Source organism: Macrobrachium nipponense, chromosome 22 (assembly GCF_015104395.2).
Source record: "Macrobrachium nipponense isolate FS-2020 chromosome 22, ASM1510439v2, whole genome shotgun sequence".
NCBI classification, from domain to species: Eukaryota; Metazoa; Arthropoda; class Malacostraca; order Decapoda; family Palaemonidae; genus Macrobrachium; species Macrobrachium nipponense.
In genome coordinates, this window is record NC_087213.1 from 46,692,597 (window position 1) to 46,712,618 (window position 20,022).

The following is a 20,022-nucleotide window of genomic DNA, read 5'->3' on the forward strand; positions in this document are numbered from 1 at the left end:
CTTGGTGCTGACGAAGAGTCTTCAACACTCAGCCTGGGATGTCGAGTTTCTTCAGAAAGCGCGGTCGCGCTTTCACAGGACAAAGCAGCATCTCCTTCGCATCGAAGGCGGTGAAGTCCATTAGGGAGGGGATTGTGAAGGACTCTAAACCGCATCGTCCAGGAATCCGAAGGGTTCTGTAGGTCTTCCGCTACGAAAGTCGGTACGAAATCTGGAAGCGTCACGAATCCCCATCCCCTGGATGCTTGACTTCGCAGGAAAAGTCATGCAATTACCTCAGAGGAAAAGAAGGGAATGGTCGTATGACCTATCCCTCTTCTCGACTTCGGTGATGTCCTGTACCCATACTGGTCTATCCGTCTGCAGCGAAGTGTCTCACATTCTCCTATCCCCATGCAGTGAAGTTCTTCTCGGTAGTGGATAGGACACCGACACTCAATGGTGGGTGTCGATGGTATGGGTACTGTGACAAGCCGTTAGGACGAAGAAAAGACTGTTATGGAACAACCGAACTAAGTCCACAGCGAAGTTCGTAACTGACTTGGGCGCTCTGACCGCTGCCGACTGACTGCGTTCGGTAGGAGGCAAGTTGTCCAGGCGCCCGAGCAAGTCACGTGACCTTCGCCTTAAAAGGGCTATGCCAAGAGACTAAACAAATAATTTGTTCGTCACCGATGCCAGAAGGCCAGGTGATGATTCTCTTGAGGCATGTGCCCAACAGGCGAAAGTCAATTGCCTTCTAGAGACCGAGGTCCCTGATGGCAAGATATCTCATAGTATAGTTGATTCTCAGCTAAGGAGAAACAACACTATGTGTCGTTGAAGACGAAGGTGTACAGAAAAAGCAACCTACGTCTTCACAGCTGAACCGAGAGAAGGATTCTCAAGATTCTGAACCTGTGCTACAAAGACTGAGAACGCTAACCGCTATTCATTGCTGTCCGGTGAGGATCGTAGTTGCAATAAAAGCAGAGCGCTTTTCAGTAATGAAGATACAGGGAAATACTGCCTGAAGAACTGCTTCTCATGGGCTGAACCATTTTGGGAAGTAGAGCTGTCAGGTCGGAGAGTAGGCGATGTCTTCTGACACATCTGTTAATTCGGGGCGAGCAATGAATAATTGCACACCTACGAATACGAGATATTTTGAAGACAAACTCAGATGTCTGCAAAAATTATTCGCATTATCGCGGTGCGATGCAGCGGGAGACTAGTACAGACTTCTGTTACCGTGCGGTAAACAGGAAAGATGAAAGAGTCCAAGAGATTATCTCTGTTGAAAATTCTCGCAATGTCGAAGGCGATGAAATCGAGCGTCACAGCAGTAGATGGTCCTTCATTATTGCGAGAATCCCCGTTAATCAGAGACCTAAGTCCATGATTGTTGGGCAGAGATACGGTTCGGTAGTCAATCAAACCAGGGGAGAGAGAGACGTAACCGACCGTGCATCTCCGAGACCTAGCTGATACTGAGCTGCTATCAGGCAGTTTTTTTCAATACGCAGTAGCTCTCGGTGACTCGTCATCCTGAGTTGCCAGGTAATCCATTATTCCACGAAGGAATGCGTTCGGCTAGAACCATCGAGCATAAAGAATACGCTCGAGCAATTATATTTAAACGAAACGGATTTCGGTAAATACAAAAGCTGATTTGGTGTTGTCATGACAATACCAAGTATCTAAAATCGAAACTGATACAATTCGTCTCGGTCACAAACCGTAGAGTTAACTACGGTATGCGCCTACCCCCCGGGAAACCAATTCAACTGTTCAAAAAAAAAGAATCATGTTCGCGAGGGTAATATACGTAGTATATTTTGTAGGTTCTCTACCACGACCTCCATCCTAAATTCTTTTCCTCTCGAGGAATGAGAATAAGGATTGGAGATCGACCGCCTTCGTTCTCTAGTCAAGAGAGTGAAGGAGAAGTCTTTCCCAAAGGAAAGCTTCAATGGTGAACAGAATACCGAAGACGATAGTTCAAGCCAAACTGGAAGTTCCCGTCCGTTCTTCTCTATTCCAGGTTAATCGCCTACTGTGAGATACTCTTCTTTCAGCAGCAGTCTTCTTCCAAATGCTAGAAATTACAGGAATTCGAGCATAAGCGAGGTTCCCGATTATCGTGTAACAATTATCGGGGATTCTCGCTCACTTTGGACCGTGGTCTCGCCTAAGTGTTTGGAGATCGTAAAAAACTCGAACACTCTGAGTGCGCTAGAAATTCCGTAGAATTCTAAGCACTCTGCGCAAACCCCCCACCGAATTCGTCAAACGATATCGGTCTGGTGGTCCTCCTCGATTCCGGTAGAAATCGAGAAAGGGGCAGGATCCCTCCTCAACGACCGGGGCTTACGTCAGGTTAGGGACCCGAAGGTCCCCCCGGTCCCCCTAGCGCAGCCCCCTAACGTGGGATCTTACAGAGAAATCTCTGTAGGATCCCTCCCCTTTCCCTCGTAGCCGTAAGGAGAGCGGGAATGGGGGAGGAATTGGATACTGGCCTCGCCTTCCCAGCGGAACTAGCAGTTGGAGAAGAAAAGGAGCAGCCATCGCCTTACGGCGATGGCCTCTCAGAGCCTGGGAAAACGTATTGTCAGGAGAAAACGTTTTCCCGAGGAGGGTTACGAACTCATACTATAGGTAAGGGTCTGCCGCCACTGTGAACGTCGTCTGGATGGGGCTGATCGACACCTGACAGGAGAGAGCCGATACCGTCCCCCCCTCCGACTCATTCCAGTCCTCGTCGAGGTCGAAACCTCTCAGGAGGACCGAAGGGGTATTCAAATACGGTACGTCCGAAGACACGTAGAAACGCCTCTGTCGCAGTAGAGGAGGTGAAGTAGCTTGTTCGACCGGCCAGAACTGAGAGAGCCTTCTTGTCCGGAGACGAGAGACTACCTGGTTCAACACAGTCGGCAAGCTCCGATCGCGGCAGACCCACCGTCGATTTGGGTTCCCTCTCGGGCCCCAAAACGACTCGAGCCGAGACGTGGCTCTGCTGGTGGGAGCGGCGATCCTTCCCCGAGGTCGTTGTGCTGACGAATCAGCGCCATAACCTCGGCAAAGTTCCTCTGGATCTCGGAAGTCACAGCATCTTGCAGAGTAGGACCGTTAAGCCCTTCGAACAAGAGCATATTCCGAGAACCTTCCTCCTAAGAAGGGGGAACAGCGACAGCCCTCTCGGTCTTCTCCATCCACTTGCGCATACGTCCTGGCCGGTCCAAGAACCGTGCCTGGCACGTAGGGCGTCGTGGTGGGATCATGAGGGGCGCACCCATCACGATCACTCCTCCAATCAATCCTCGCTCCTCCCGGTGTAACCCGAGGAGGTTGAAGGGGTACGGGAGAGGCAGACCTGACGCTCCCTCCTCGCTCGCTGGCAGAACCAGCAGGCTTGGAGAGCTGCAGGGGGGCGATCGTCAAACCCGCGGGGGGGGGGGGGGGGGTGGCGATCGAGCTGCAGGCCTGGTCGAACCGTCTCGCTGTGGAGAACGGCTGGACTGAGCACGCGGCCCCGATCTCGAGTGTCAGAAGAGCTGGTGCTGGTTGCCGTACCCGATCGCTCTCTGTGAGAGCGACGGTCAGGCGACCTGCAGGCTCCACTGTCACAGTGAGACTGGTGCTTGTCCTCACGGCACGTCACGTCGCTGGTTCCAGCCGTGGCTGGCACCGGCGAACGGGGGGACCTCTTCCCAGCCTCAGCCCGTGGCCGGTCGTGGACCGTCACGTCCCCAGGTAGCCAGCTGGTCGCCGCGAGAGCGAGAGCTGGTCTGGTGAGAGTCGCGTGAGCGGCTGTCACCAGTCTTCCGCCCCGTGCCGTGAACCTGACGCTGAGCGGCTCAGAGGTCTGGTTCCTGGCTGCACGGTCGCTGGTAGGCGACCGTACACTCAGTACCTCCCGCGAACGAGAGGCGAGACGGACCCTGATGCAGTGGCAGAACCACTGACACCAGGCGAGGAAGTACCGGTGTTAGCCGGTACCCCTCTGGTCCCCGTAGTCTTCTTCCTTGCGGAAGAAGAGACGGGCGCGCTCCCGAAGGAGCAGGAGGACCAGCGGAAGGAACCCTCCCGTCCCACCGAGGTGAGACGGGTCCCGAGAAGCTCCCGAGGGAGACTTCTTAGGAGGGAGGAGGCAACCTTCTTCTTCCTCGGCTGTGAAGCCTTAGAAGTCGAAGGGGAAGAACGCGGCAAGCCGACGACGATTGAAGAAGAGATGAAGACGACGACGACGACACCTTCCTCCTCTTCTTCGTCAGCTTCCTCAGGACAGACGTAAGATCTGCTATCCAGGGCGGAGCCGGGGCTGCTGTAGCCGAAGCCACAGGGCCCGGACGCACCTGTACAGACAGACCAAAGTCTGGGTAGTAACCACCACGAACAGGACGACTTCGTCAGCAGGTGTATGGGCATCTCAGGAACAGAGGCACAGCCGCACAGCATCAGGTAGGGCAGCAGCGAGGCAACGGCAGGGACAAGCCAGCGCAGCAACGCAGGGACAGCCAGCGCAGCAACTGCCATGGACAGTCAGCCCAGAATCGGCAGGTACGGCAGGGCAGCAAACCGGAAAACACAGGAAGTGGAGCAGCAGCCAGCAACATCCTGGTACCGGCGGCAGGTCCAGGGGCGAGCTCTAGGGCAGCGGAAGTGTGGTCTCGGCAGCGCGGCAACCACGAGCGGCGGCGGCACGCCCCCCTCTCGGTACGGCGAACGGCACTTCACAGCGCTGTAGGCAAGACTGTTACCACGTGAGGTGAGTTACACCAGGTGAGGAGGGACGTCGTCACCTGGAGCGTGGTCACCACTCCATGGGTGACCGCAGTAGGCCCAGACATAGAACTGCAGCCCCTGACTACCAACAGCCCTGCAAATGGAAGGACGCCCATACCTCACCAAGGTCCGCCCTCATGGCAGTAGCACCTGCGGAAATACAGTATAGTAATTAGTGGGGGGAAGTCCCCTCGCGCGGGGGGGTGAGCCCCACACCGAACGAGTGGAAGACCCCGAATACAATTGTATATCGGGCACCGAGCGCCCTCCCCCGCGCTCGACGGATCGGGCGAGGAGAACCCAGATAACCTCCCCCCCGAAGGGGAAGGGCCATCTGTGGGAGCTGAGAGGGGGGGGGGGGGGAATCTCGTTCCCCACCCCCGCACAGCACCCATGTACCCAACAATAATAATAAGAGCCCGAGAGCAATCGTGCCCTCGGCCCGAATGCAAGGGCATAAGGATCAATTCCCTGACTGAGCGGAACTTGAAAAAAAAAACCAAAATAAATATTGATGCAATCAATAATAAAAGGAATAAAATTAAAAAAGAATCTTGCATACGATTCACTTCACAATGAATAAGGGCTCGGATCGAGCGCATTTGCGCCCTCGGTACCGAGCGCAAGGGTAAAAGGATCCGGATCCATTCCCGATTATGAACGGAAACCTTGATCCATAATGAATTGATGCAATCAAAATATATATGAAAAATGAAAAAGAATACTGCGCTTGCGATTTTCACTTTCAATACAAAAATAAAAAGGGGAAGGATCAATTCCCGGGAAATAGCGGAAACATTGATCCAAGTAATAATGCAATCTCATTAAAATATGAAAATGAAAAAGAACTGCACTTGCGATTTCACTTCATTCAAATAAAAAGGGGAAAGGATCAATTTCCGGGTAAGAGCGGAAACTGATCCAAAATGAGTATTGCTACAATCAAAATAAATATAGAAAATGAAAAAAGAATACTGTACTTGCGATTCCACTTCCATACAGAATAAGTTTCCGTGCCGAGCGCATTCGCTCGGCAACGAGCATACAGGTCAAAAAAATATAAATGAAAAGGGACTTACTTACGATTTTCATCTACACATTTCCAACCAAAATATAAGCTCGGAGCGAGCGCTCTCCCGCCCTCGGCACGAGCATACACAATCGAGGATCATTTCTGGGGAAAATGAATTCCCGCTCTTATGCCCTTCAGGCCCGGCACTCGGGTAATCGGAGGGCGTGGAGAAACCAAGATCCTTTAATTCACAATTGAATTCAATGGAAATAAATATGAAATGATTGTACTTACAATTCAGTTTCACTAGATAAATAGAAAAAGAAAAACACAACCATGCGAAAGCAACGACGATGAAGCGGGCAGAGAGCGATGATACACGTCTACACGCCAGCAGGCCGAAAGCAAAAGTGGTTTGTTTACCTCCCAGTCGCGCGCGCGCGCCTGTCGGACAAGCAGTTAACTACCGAACCCCTTGTTCGAAAGCTTACGACCTATCCAGCTGCCGCTAGTACCTTCCTATTGTAAAAGGACCTCAGGTTTGTATGCCGTGTCGGAACAAAATATCAGGTCTGGGTTCTTCTGCTGGAGCGATGTACCCTCTGCTAACCTTCCCGGGGCTAGCCACCACTTCAATTCCTCCTTTATCTTTAAAGGAATTGGAAACAGGAAGGAATCTGGTTGCGATCTTCTTGGCCAGACTTCGTTCGACGACTGTAAGGGCCCTCATGTGAAGTCTTCCTAGAGAAACAAAACCGCTCTAGCGAAGAGAGTGTCCCCAGTAAGCTCATCCACTCTCTCGCCGAGCATTGGTCTTTCTCTAGGAATTCTTGCACCTTCCGAAGGCACAAGGTCTGCCTTTCGGGGGACGGAAAAGCCCGAAAAGTCACTGAGGATATCAGAATCCCCAAATAAACTAGCTCCTGTGTGGGGATCAGATGTGACTTTTTCAGGTTCACCATCAGACCCAACTGCTTTGTTAATTCCAATGTAATCTCCGTGTCCTCCAGACATTGTTGCCTTGATTGGGCTCTTATGAGCCAGTCGTCCAAGTAGAGGGAGACTCTGACACCTAACAGATGAAGCCACTTCACCACGTTCGCCATCATCCTTGTAAACACCTGAGGGGCCGTGCAAAGCTCGAAGCAAAGGGCTCTGAATTGATATATCTTGTCCTGGATCACGAATCTTAAATATTTTCTGGACCTTGGGTGAATCGGAATATGAAAATACTCATCCTGAAGGTCCAGCGTCACCATCCGGTCCGTCCCCCGACCGTACCGCTGCCAGTACTGAATCGTTCGTCTCCATCGTAAACTTGGTCTTTTCTACGAACAAGTTTAGATGACTTACGTCCAATACTGGCCTCCAACCTCCTGAAGACTTCGGTACCAGAAAAAGTCGGTTGTAAAATCCTGGGGACTCGTGATCCAAAACAGGTTCTATTGCTCCTTTCTCTAACATGCTGACAACTTGATGCCAAAGAGCCTCTCTCTTCTCTAAATCGATGTAATGAGCCCCTAGGGCTCTCGGGGTTGTAGCGAGAGGTGGCTTCTTTAGGAAGGGTATCTTGTAACCTTCCTTCGCTACACTTACGGACCAAGGATCCGCTCCCCTGCTTTGCCAGACTTCCCAGAAGTCTAAAAGTCTGGCCCCAACACACGTCTGGAGGACTTCGAACTCATTGCTTGGTTGAGGTTTTCTAACCTCTCTTGGTAGGAACTCTTTTACCTCTAAAGGCTGGTCGGGAAAAGGTCTTACCCCGAAAGGGCTGCTGTGTTGTCCTTGATTCCTTCGGTGTCTTCTTTACCACCTTTGGCGGCAAATACTTCCTCACTGAAGAAGTCAGCAGGTCCTGGGTAGCCTTCTGAGTAAGGGAAAGCGCGATATCCTTAATAATTTCCGATGGGAAAAGTTGTCCTGAAAGTGGGGAGAACATCAACTCCGACTTTTGCGCGTTCGAGACTCCCTTAGCAGTGAACGAGCACAACAGAGACCTTTTCTTCAGCACACCTGCCGTAAAAAGTGAAGAAAGTTCATTAGCTCCATCCCTCAAGGCTTTGTCCATACAGGACACAATGCTTCTGGGTAAATCCAAATCCGAAGGTTCTTCCATCTCTAGGGTACGAGCCAAAGCCCCCAACGACCAATCGAGGAAGTTAAAAACTTCAAAAGTCCGATAAATGCCCTTCAGCAAATGATCGAACTCTGATGAGGTCCACCACACCTTGGCTGCGTGTAGGGCATGCCTACGGAGCTGTCCACGATATTAGAAAGTCCCCCTGGGAGGAGGCAGGAACTCCCAGGCCAAGACTTTCCCCCGTAGCGTACCACACACCAGACTTCGAAGCCGACTTGGCCGGAGGGAAAGCGAATGAAGTCTTCCCCGCTTCTCTCTTCTCCTTCAGCCATTCATTGATTCGTTGAAGGGCTTTCTTAGCTGTGATCGACAGCGTCATTTTCAAGAAAGAAGATTTCTTGGGTGCTTTAGTCTTTGAGAATTGAGAAAGAGGAGACAACGGAGCAGACGGTTGAAAATCTCCTTCAAACAACGAAAGGAGGCACTCAGTTAGCTTCTTGTAATCCGAGGAAGGCGTTTCCACATTCTTGTCCTCTTCCGAAAAAACTAAGTCTTCCTCCTGAGAAGAAATATCCTGGAATTCCAGATCTAGATGAAAATCCAATGAGGGATCCTTTTCCAAATCTTGCCTGGACAGCGAATGAGAAACTGCCTCCTTACAAAACCCATCCCCTTCTTGTCGGGAAGAAGACGGTTCAGAGTGCTGCCGCCTGCGTCCTGCATCCACTGCAACAGCTGCGTCCACCATGCGTCCATCACTCTTCCTCTTGCGTCCTGCAGTGTCGGAGAAACGTCCCTCCTATAGGACACACTGCGTCCTGGATTGCGAGATAATGCCGCCTGAGAAAGGGGAGGCAACGGCTTGTCCTGCGTCCTCTTGGAGGACTTAACTGGAAGAGAAGCGTCCTTACGTCTAGCCGAAGGTTGTTCGGGCCTTTCCCAGGATTTAACAAGGACTGCTAATCTCTCCTGCATATCTCGCAAAACTTCCTTAGTCTCCGCTTCCTGACGAGACTCATGAGGAGGAGTAGAACGAGGACGCATTGGGCTGAAACGAAGAGGCGAGCGATCCTGACGTCTACGAAGCGGAGGTTTATTAGGAGAATAACCGCCCATCGCACGGTTAGCCACATCTAAAGGACGAGAAACCCTCTTCCTTTTGATAGGGATTGCGTCCTCATCTTCCGACGAAAAAATCTCAGGGCTACTCCAACCCTCTTGCTCGTAAACCCTTTCATCCTGGGACGAGGTCGGCATGTACGATCTCTTGAGAGGACGCGATTCTTCCAAAAGCGTCTATTCCTTCCTGAAGCAGAACTACAGAAGAATAAAAGCACTTCCCAGTAACGCCTTTTCTCTGGCATACTGCTGCAGCCTGGGACGCAACAACAGGACTGCCTGAAGGGACGACTGATCGTGAGCTAACCCCTCTCGCCTCCCTTCGACTGTCGACATGCCTTCTCCCTTGGGTCTGGGAGCTTGACAGAGGTCTAGGTCTAGGAGCACGAGAGGGACGATCAGGCGCCCCCTCCACAACACTGTCACTAACATTAAACACTTCCACTTTATCCGTTAATCGCTTGATCTGATCCCCCATGGAAGCAAGGGCAGCGAACACTTTCACAATCTGCGGATCAGTAGAGTCCTCAGATACAACAACGGGCGCAGGAGAAACCTGAGGGGAAGGTGCTACTAAATCTACATGTGAATGAGCTGGAGAAGACACAGACATAGATTCATTCAAAGGTTTACCCGAAGATCCAGATCTCTCACTTCTAGACACTGATCTTTTCACCCGATCTTTTTCCAGTCTTTCCACATACTTAACAAGAGCCTTCCACTCTTTCTCATTTAGACTCTCACATTCATTGCACCTATTCTCCCACGTACATACAAACTCTCGACACTTCTTACATACAGTATGGGGATCTACCAATAATTTCAGCAGTCTCACTTTACACCCTTCTTTCACACAAACTCTAAACATACTACCTGAATCAGACATACTAACGAAATATCAATTGCGATTGCCAAGCTAACTTTCCAAATACGATACCAATATCCAAACATCGAAAAGTCAGTCAACGAGCAGGAAATTCTATCAGAGAACCTTCAACGATGTTGCCGGTTCGGCTGGCAGAGAAAATCTGACGAAAATGGGAATGGTTCCGAGCACCAGCACCACGGGAACGGGGTGGCGATCACCTGAACTACGAGTGTACTAGCGGTTGCCGCGAGTTTTGAAATTCTGCCTTTGCGACAAGAGGATAAGCTATATATATACCTGCCAGGTAAGTGTCATGCATAAAATTGTATTTTTCATAGCTAATAAACCTGAGGTCTTAACAATAAGATATTTTCCAAGTGCCAGCTGGTAACTGGTTAAAAACAATCAAAGACTGTAAGCAAAGAATCTGTGAGACCGAAAATAACCAAAATATTTGCTTGAAAAATGAATTGGCAAAATATTTCAGAAAAAAAATACCCGGTACTTTATGAACATTTAAAGAAAGGAACTAGGAATGGAGAAAAAGTAAAAGGCTACAAAGTAGGTGTAACTAGAGGCTGAAGAGGCACTGCAAATACCCTTTAGTAATGCCAAAAGTCTACCACATGAGGTGTACTAACAGAATAGTGGTGAGAATACCCTATTCTGTCCAACAGAAAATAGACTTGTAATTATGGGAAATTTTGGACTAGAGCAAGGACACATATGGTTAATTGGGTTGTGGTAAAACAAGCATATCAAGCAGACAAACTGGCACATTATTATAATGAAAAATAATCAACCTAAACCCACAACCAAAAATTGGTTAAGTAATTTCAATGATAAAAAAATAAATAAAAAGTGTAAAATAATATAATGGACTGTGAAGCATGTACAATATCAGGAGGGGCACTGAGACAAAATAGCAGCAAGGGCATGGATGAAGGACCTTAACAGAGGCCCCAATTTGGGCCATGGTATTTACCAAGACTGAAATTCTGGTCTATCTTAGCTTCAAGGCTGGCGATGGCATTGCATTCCGAAGAATGGGATCCAAGTAATGGAATACTAGATGGAAAGGTGGGAGGGCTGGTAATTGGGGGTCAAAAGCAGTCACAGACGTAGAAGGCACAGGTAAATTAGTAATACCTGATTTCAGAGAAGAAACCTGGCTAGCATAACCCCTAGCTTCGACTCTAGCAGCTGCCTTTATCTGCCTCTCTCAAGTTTTGTCACGGTGAGCTTGCGAAACGTAAAATTTCCCGATTCCAATCTTTACATTCATCACATTTAAGATCAAAAGAACAAATCTGCCCTCTGCAAGACATGTAGTGTGAGTCATATTTCAATGAAGTAAGTCTGGTGTCGCACTCTCTGCTATAATACCAGGTACAGGCAGTCCCTGGTTATCGGCGGGGTGCTGATAAGCGAAAACTGTCGATTTATTGGGCTTATGGCGCCCATATCCAGTTAATGGCTCCTCTAAATAGATATGTTATGGCACCATAGCTATTATCAGCGCCTTATAGGTACCGATAACCGGAACTCAGAGAGTTATGGTGCCATAAATTGCAGATTTTATGGTCTTACACAAGTGCCATAAAACTGGATCACCATTAACCGAGTCTGCCGATAACCAGGGACTCCCTGTACGTAAGAAAACTAGAGTCAGACATAATTAATAAGGTCACAATCAGTAAAAGTCTTACTAAAGCTATGTTTGCTACCAAACAAAAGGAATACTTCACCAAATACAGCAAAAAGCGCAACCATCTGGTGAAAAATCAAACAAGAGCTGCTCAAACAACTGATGAGTAGCCGCTGACCGGCAGTAATGAATTGAGCTCTTTAGCTGTGTTGTACCTATTCTTTCCTAAAAGTGGGCAAGGCTAGCTACCTACACCAAAACAAAATAGCACTTCAACAAATTTCAAATCTTAAGCTGCCGCAATAGTTAGAAACTAAAAGCTATGTAATTAGCTGGTAAGTTACTGATATAACAAATACAATGGCCAAAATACCTTCCGTGAAGTTAGATTTATGATGGTTGTAACACCGAACAATTGATCATCATCTTCCTCATCCATTTCTTCATCATCGTCTTCATCCTCCCCACCAACTTGCTAAAATGAAGCAGTACTGTAGTAAGTGAATGAAACATGAAACATGATGCATATCTATATAACTAAATAAGAGAGAAAAAAAGAAGGGGAACTACTTATTTTGTACCATGCACAGAACCACGAGGACAATACTCGAAGGTCTTAGCCCTATTCCATTAGACTTCGACTTCTGCTTTCTGTCCTTCACTCTTTATGCACCCTTTTGGTCTTTTTCCACTTGGATGGCCAATTACTCAACTTTGCCACAGTTCTAATTGTTTATTCCACAAACCCTTCTAGGAATCCATGTGACAGCCAGAAAATGACTTGGTGGTCTCACTACAGTGATTACTATATATATACTCATGTAACACAATCCCGCATATCATGTGACCCCCAAATTTTCACCCTAAAACAATGATTTGATCATGTATCTCATGTAACATTGAGTTCAATTTTTGAGACCAAAATAAATTACAACAGGCTAACCTCATTTCCTCCTGTTTATCTATCCCATTTTCTAGTTAGGCTAAACCCCTTTTCCTCCATATCTTTATGAGAAAGCTAAGAGTATCGTCAGTAATGTTATACTTGTGCAAGGAGAAAAGATTGGCAAGGGTATATATGCACTGCTAAATTTAAGCTGATAGTTGTAACTGAAGCTGAGGAAAGTGTGTTCATCTGCTAATGACTATTATCATGAATCGGCAACATGGAAACTTCGGTATAGCACCATCAAACACGACCGTAAACAAAATTTGAGAGAAATGTGTTTCAATCAAAACTATTTGGCATGAAAGAACACATTTTACTGTGTTCACTCAGATAAAAGATAAATATGTAAAGCTCATAAGTATTCTGATAAAATAAAATGAAAATATCGAATGCAAAATGTTGATTTTTTTACACAATAAACATGCCCTCAGCACCATCTACTAACGAAAAAATAAGTAAATTTTGTTGACAATATGAATTAACGTGATATTTTGACTTGAAAACACTTTGTATAACATAAAATATCCTTGTCCCATATCAATAGAGTATCTTAAGATTCATTTATGCTAACTAGAAGCAAGAAAATCACTCTGATTTGACTTCAATACAGCAAAATAAACTTACCTTGCAATCGTTGACGTATGTTCGGTAAGATCCTAAGATTGAACCAAAACAGTCTCTCGGATCCAAATTCCGAGGCGTAGACTCCACAGAATTCCTCTCATTTCCTTGTTCATTCCAGTATAACTAGGAAGTAGAGGGGAGAAAAGAGAGGAGGATTGACTGTTCTTGACTGCTCTTCCCTGACTTGCGATGTTCTCACTCTGTAAAACGAAGCAGTCATTCCTACAACCATTTCGTTCGTGCAAACACAAGCTAAAGTTGACCGGAGTTAAATGCAGTAAAAGCTGGCGAGAACTTGCCACGTCTTGCTACACATCTATCATCTCCGTGATCGAACCTCATGAAGAGGACTACACAGAGGACCTCCTCCTATCTCCTTCAGATGCCTTCCTAGGGGACAGCAACATCAATCTTGGCACCTGAAGAATAGCCATTCCTGGCTTTCACAGTTGGGTCCGAGCCACCAAAGCGGCTCAGTCCCTTCTCTCGTCCTGTGCCACTATTGTGATGGAGAAAAGACTATTTATCACTGACTGTGGATGTACGACCCCCTTGGGAGTTGTACACTCAGACACACCTGTACAAGTATACCCGACACAGGCTTGGTTCCATCAGCAGCGCCCTTGGAACCGGAGACAAGAGAACAAACCTGGGTTTGAACTCCTGGGGCTCCCGAGACACATATTTGTGGATAGCGTCCAGGTTCCTGCTCCAGAAGGAGCAAGTGCGCTGAAGAGAGCCAATTACTTCCTTTCCACGGAAAGGTTGCAGACCCTTCAAAGTCTCCAAGAGAGACTTTGTAAGGGGCAGAGAATACCTTCCTCTTCTTAGGATGTGGAAACCTTTGAAGAGGGAGGTTAGGAGGCGTCAGATGACGAAGACAAAAGACAATGACCCTTGAAAACTCGCTGCAACACGGGAAAGGAGGGTGCTATGTCATGGCAAGGAACCGCATCGATCACGAGCACAGAGTTCATTCTAGAGCCAAACACTCAGATTGGCAGATAGAGTTGTCTGCTCGAGCCGAGCCGATCACCACTACATAATTACGAGTGGTAATCATCAACAAAGAACTATCACTTCTTCCCAATTAACTATTCTCCTTCGAGGCCGAAGTTCAGTGAACAAAAGGGACTGTGTGTCTGCTGTCTCCTATGTGTTCAGACCCTAAGTTCCAATACACAAGGACAGTACTTGACCATTCACCCAGAAAGTGTTGCATGCAGTTCCAAGATCTACATACTAACTCCAAACCAGACTGAGGAACAGACTTATCTATCTCGCCATCCAACCACTCATAATAGAGAGGGCTCAGCGAGCGTAAGAATTTGTAAAAATTCTCATGCTCGGTGGGAAAAACCCAACTCTTATATGACAATAATCGGGCGAGCCTTTTCTTGCCCTTGTACTCTGCAATATGATGAAACCGAGCACTTGGCGAGTGCCAATGAAACCAAGGGATCCAGGCGCTCGGTGAGACTCCCGATTATTACAATAATCGGGAATACCCGTTGCCCAAGTGTTTGGGAATCTCAGAAAACTAAATCACCCCTGCGAACGCTAGAAATTCCAAGTAATTTAATGGCTTAGTGAGACTCCCGATTTTCGTAATAACAATTACCGGGAATGTCTGTTTCAACAGTGTTTGGAAATTACAGAAAAAAAAAACCATAACAAACTGAGAATGCCGGAATTTCCAAGAAAATTCGAGCATTCAGTGAGATTCCCGGTTATCATAGCAACAATTATCAGGAATACTTGTCTCGCCCAAGTGTTTGGAGATCGTAGAAGACCACAACACTATCACAGAGTGCTAGAAATTCCAAAGAATTTTAAGCATTCGGCGAGACTCCTAAATTTAATCAAACGAACATCGGAGTGGGGGCTGTCCTCAACTCCCAAAGAAATCGAGGAGGACAGGCATATAAAGATCCTTCTCAATGACGTGGATGTACATCCGGTAGGACCCTAAGGTACCTCCAAGAAAGCAGCCCCGCAATGCTGAATCCTACAGACAGCACTCTGCAGGATCCCTCCTATTCACCTCGCCCCTCCCAGCGTAGCCATGGGAAGTACAGTGGTACCTCGAGATACGAAATTAATCCGTTCCGAGGCGGCCTTCGTATTATGAGTTTTTCGTATCTTGGAACACATTTTACATGTAAAATGGCTAATACATTCCAAGCCCTCCAAAAACACCCCAGTAAATTATATTTCCAGGCCTAAAACACATGTTCTAGGGTTACAATGCCGATCCGACGGAAGAAATATGACTCCAAAAAGGCAAAATACTGTACATACTCGAGTAATGTTCAACTGCATGTAATGTTCAACCCCATTTTTACTGCATATATTAGGACTTTAGCATATGCCCCTTAGCAATAAGCCTAGCCTATGTCAACGGTTGCTACTGTAGCCTAGTCTATGATTTTGACATCTAAACCTAAGAGCTAAAAGCTTTGAATATGCCAATAAAATGTATAAATAATCAGTATGTACTCATTTCAAATAATTATTAATTAATCATTAACTATAATACACAAACAAACAAAAAACAAACCTTCCAATTGATTGTTTACATTCAGCTCTTACCCGTCTTACGAGTATCGAACGAGCGCCAAGCAATCATTATTCCTAGCACACAGTAAGCCATAAATTGTCATTAGTATCTCTCTTCAACTAATGAAACTACCAAACAGTATAATAACCATTCATTTCTATTCTTTCTTCTATCTTTACCTATTGGAGATGCGAGTTACTGACAGCTATAATGAAACATATGTATACATAATTTAATAATAAAACAGAAGAAGAATTCTAAAAAATACGTATTTGTTGGCAGTCTGATTTATTTTATATCTTATGATATCTAATTCACAATTTTTTTTTATTAAATGTATTGCATGTACTCATTTCAAATAATTATTAAGTAACCATTAACTATAATAAACAAACAAAAAAAAACTTCCAAATGTCTGTTTACATCCAGCACTTACGAGTATCGAACGATCGACAAGCAATCACTTTACACAGTAAGCCATAAATTTTCACTCTCTCTCTTCAACTACTGAAACTACCAAACAGTATAATAACCATTCATTTCTATTCTTTATTCTATCTTTACCTAATGTTTTTTTTTTATTAAATGTACTGCATGAATAAGTTTTTCAATTTACAGCATCCTTTTACCAAAAGAATACTTAAAGCTCAAGGGGTAGATGCTGACCAATAGGAGAGCAGGACCTTATGGGGTGACTAGCATCAGGAACCAATGGGAGAGCGGGAGGATGGTGGCGAGTTTACTCAGTTGGCGGCGCGGGAGTTTTAAAATTGTTCTCGGTGGTCCGGGCGAATCTCGGGACTTTACAGCAACAACCTTTCGTATCTTGAAAACTTTTCGTATGTAGAGCAGTAAAATTTTTCGCATTGGCTTTCGTATCTCGAGTTTTTCGTAAGTAGAGCCTTTCATATCTCGAGGTACTACTGAAGAGGGAATAGGGAAGGAAGACTGGATGCTCTCACTCGCCTTGCTAGCAGAACCAGCAGGAGAAATGAGTCACGGGCAGCCATCAACCTGAGGTGGTGGGCGCTCCGCAAGTCTAGGAAAGGATTACCGTCTGGAGAAAATGCTTTCCCAAGGAGGGTTACGAAACTCTCGTACGGCAGGTGAAACATCTGCCGCCACCGAGACCGTCTCGTGACCGTCGTCTGGGTGGGGCTGAGTGTGCACCTGTCCGGAGAGAGCCAATACCATCCTCCGACGCATCCAAAACCTTGTCGAGGCTGAAACCTCTCAAGAGGACCGAATGGGGAACCCACACGTCTCTGCGTGCACGCTCCCCAGGGACCGTCACGTCAACCACGATGATGGCCACTCTGCAAGACCAAGAAAGCGTTATCGTCTGGAGAAAACGCTTTCCTGAGGAGGGTTACGAAACTCTCATACGGCAGGCGAAGCGTCTGCCGCCACCAAGACCAGTCGGTCACGTTCGTCGTCTGGGTGGGGCAGAGCGTGCACCTGACTGGAGAGAGCCGATACCGTCCCTTCAACTTGTCCAAGTCCTCATCGAGGCCGAAACCTCTCAAGAGGAGCTGATGGGGGAGCCCCCACCAGTCTCTGAGTGCACAGTCCCACGGGACCGTCATGACAACCCTGGGAACTGAGCAATCACAGCAAGATCAATCACCAGCAAGGCACGAGTCACCTGAGCGACTTGCTCCTTTCTTCCACTCCGTGCCCGAGTCATGATGGTGAGTAGGCTCAGCGTCACCAACTATGGATGCATGCGAATCCGAAGATTTACATGCACTCTGGGACTTGCGAACGAGCGCCCAACACGGAACTAGTCTTAGGGGGCAGAAACTCTAGGACTAGCAGCAGAAGTGCGAACCGAAGTTTGCGCTTCTAAGGCCCCCGACACGCTAGGTCCTGAGGACGGCGTGGAAAGGGAGAGCCAATGGAAGACCCAACTGCCTCCTCAGTTCCAGGAGGCAGAAGTCCCGTGACGAGACTTCTTAAGGGGGGAGACTACCTTCTTCTTAGGCAGGGATGCTTAGAAGTCGAAAGGGTGGAGGCTGATGAAAATATGATGATTCCGAAGAGGAAGATGACGACACTTGCCAAACTTTCTTCCTCTTTGATTTTTCTAAATTCTGCGAGACTTCTTCTACAGGATCAGGTATATTTACCAGCAGGAATAGAATTAATAATCACAGGGCAGCAGCGAATGCTTTGTCCAGTGACGTAACTCCATGATAGCAGTGGTAAATGAATATGATTTCCAGCAGGGGATCAGTACACACTCTCAAGGACCAATATCACAGCATGCTACGAGTCACAGGTACAATTCCAAGGTTACAATAAGGCAACACAAAAAGCTATCCAACCATCTTCTGCCGTAGTCACTACCACCACAATTTGTCAAAAATTGTATTTTTCCTAACTATACAAACCTGAGGTCCTTTAACAACAGGAAGGTACTTAGTGGCAGCTGAACCGGTTGTAAGCTTCGAACAAGGGGGTTCGTTCGGTAGTTAACTACTTGTCCGGCAGTTGGCAGTCAGCTCAACTGCGAGAAGAGGAGTCACTTTGCTTTAGGCCCAGGAAACGCAGAGTGAGGGGTAGCATGAGGTGGGACTATGTGTAAAGGACCTCAGGTTTGTATAGTTAGGAAAAATACAATTTTCGACAAATTGTTATTTGTTCCGATACGTATACAAACCCTCGGTCCTTTAACAATAGGAAGACTCAATTATTGGTGGGGAATCTGAGTCTTATGAACAGACTGGTGTTCGTCCTACCTTGGTTCCCTCCCTGGTCGTAAGAGCAAAGGGAGGGATCCTAGCCTCTGCCCAGCCGATCGGGGTGTGCACCGCAGTGGCCAGACCTCTGGACCAAATTTATAAAAGGGAGGCCAGCGTACCTCTTATAAATAGCAAATAAACAAGAACTAGTTCCTACTTCAAGAGCCAAAATGAAGTCATGGGTTTGTCTCTTGTTGGCTTCAACTCCCCCCCCTTGTAGGGGAGTGGTGGATAAACACTCCTATCCCTACTAAAAGGGATAGGATGGAGCTCGGTCATGTAGCTTACCTGCATCTGCTTCCTGTTCAGCATAGTGACGACCGCAGCCCTCTGCCCACAGATAGAGGAGGAAGAAAGAAGGAGTAAGAGAAGCCAGTCAGACTCTCTTTCACTCCTCCTGTCATGCAGTCACACAAGGATGCGATGCTGTTCTGTCCGCTCGGGTGCTGGGGCAAGCTACACAACTTGTTGAGCAGCCACCACGGGTCCCAAGGAAAAGGTGTCCAAGGACCTGTGGGTAATATCCTGAAGGTAGAAGGAAGTAAAGGTGGTTTGGTTGGCCCAAACCCCTGCCTTCAGAACCTGCGCCAAGAATTTCTTGCGGAACGCAAGGGTTGGACCAATAACGCTGACTTCGTGAGCTCTCGGACGAAGGGTACGGGTGTCGTCACTACCATCCGCGTCGTACGCCCTCCTGATCACCTCACGCAGCCAGAAAGAAAGTGTTCTTGGAAACCTCTTTCTTGGTAACCCCGGTGCTAATGAAGAGGCGTCGACACTCAGGCCTGAGGTGTCAAGTTCTCTTCAGATAGCGCCGTAGCGCCCTCACAGGACAAAGCAGCATCTCATCCGAATCATTATCAGAGAAGTCCTACAGGGAGGGGATTGTGAAAGACTCGAATCGGTTGTCAGGGACCGAAGGATTCTGAGTCTTTGCTACGAAGTTCGGGACGAAATTGAGCTTCATGGATCCACATCCCCTGGAATGCTTAACATTGAAGGAAAGACCATGAAGTTCCCCTACTCTCTTCGCCAATGCCAGGGCCAGCAGGAAGAGGGTCTTGAGGGTCAGATCCCTGTCTCACGACTCTCAGAGTAGCTTGAAGGGTCTTCGAGTCAAACTCCTAAGGACGAGAGTCACATCCCACCCCAGGGGCCTGAGTTCCCTAAGTTGGCAAGACCTCTCGCAGCTCTTCATAAGGAGGGAGATCTCGAAGGAGGAGGAGGTATCCACTCCTCGCAGTTTAAGGACTAGGGCCAGGGCGGCTCTGTATCCTTTAACTGCAGATACGGAGAGGAGCTTCTCTCGGCGAAGGAAAACGAGGAAATCCGCTACCTGCTGAAGAGTGGCTCTGAGAGGAGAGAGACCCCACAGAAGACAGACCACTTTCCCTGGTATAGAGCTGCAAAGGACTGTCTAAGGTACCCAGCCATCTCTGTTGCTGCTCGGCGAGAAAAGCCTCTCGCTCGCAAGAGATGGTGGATAACAGCCAGCCATGAGGACACAGGGACCGAACCGACCATTGGTACCGTTCTACGTGTGGCTGGCACAGGAGGTTGTGCCAGGGGGGAATCTCTCTCGGTGCTTCAGCGAGCAGAGCCAGCAGGTCCGGGTACCAAACGGCCTGAGGCCATTTGGGTGCCACCAGAATCA

The 20,022-nt window shown here is 47.6% G+C and overlaps 1 protein-coding gene across 1 annotated transcript in view; it reads right to left on the bottom strand.

The window, feature by feature from the left end:
* The window catches only part of LOC135198625 (protein BCCIP homolog), a 111,357-nt gene that overhangs the window by 38,999 nt on the left and 52,336 nt on the right, over positions 1-20,022 (bottom strand). The window contains exon 3 of the mRNA XM_064226382.1: positions 11,865-11,966. Within this exon, the coding sequence (XP_064082452.1) occupies positions 11,865-11,966 (102 nt within the window). The remainder of the gene's footprint in view (positions 1-11,864; positions 11,967-20,022) is intronic.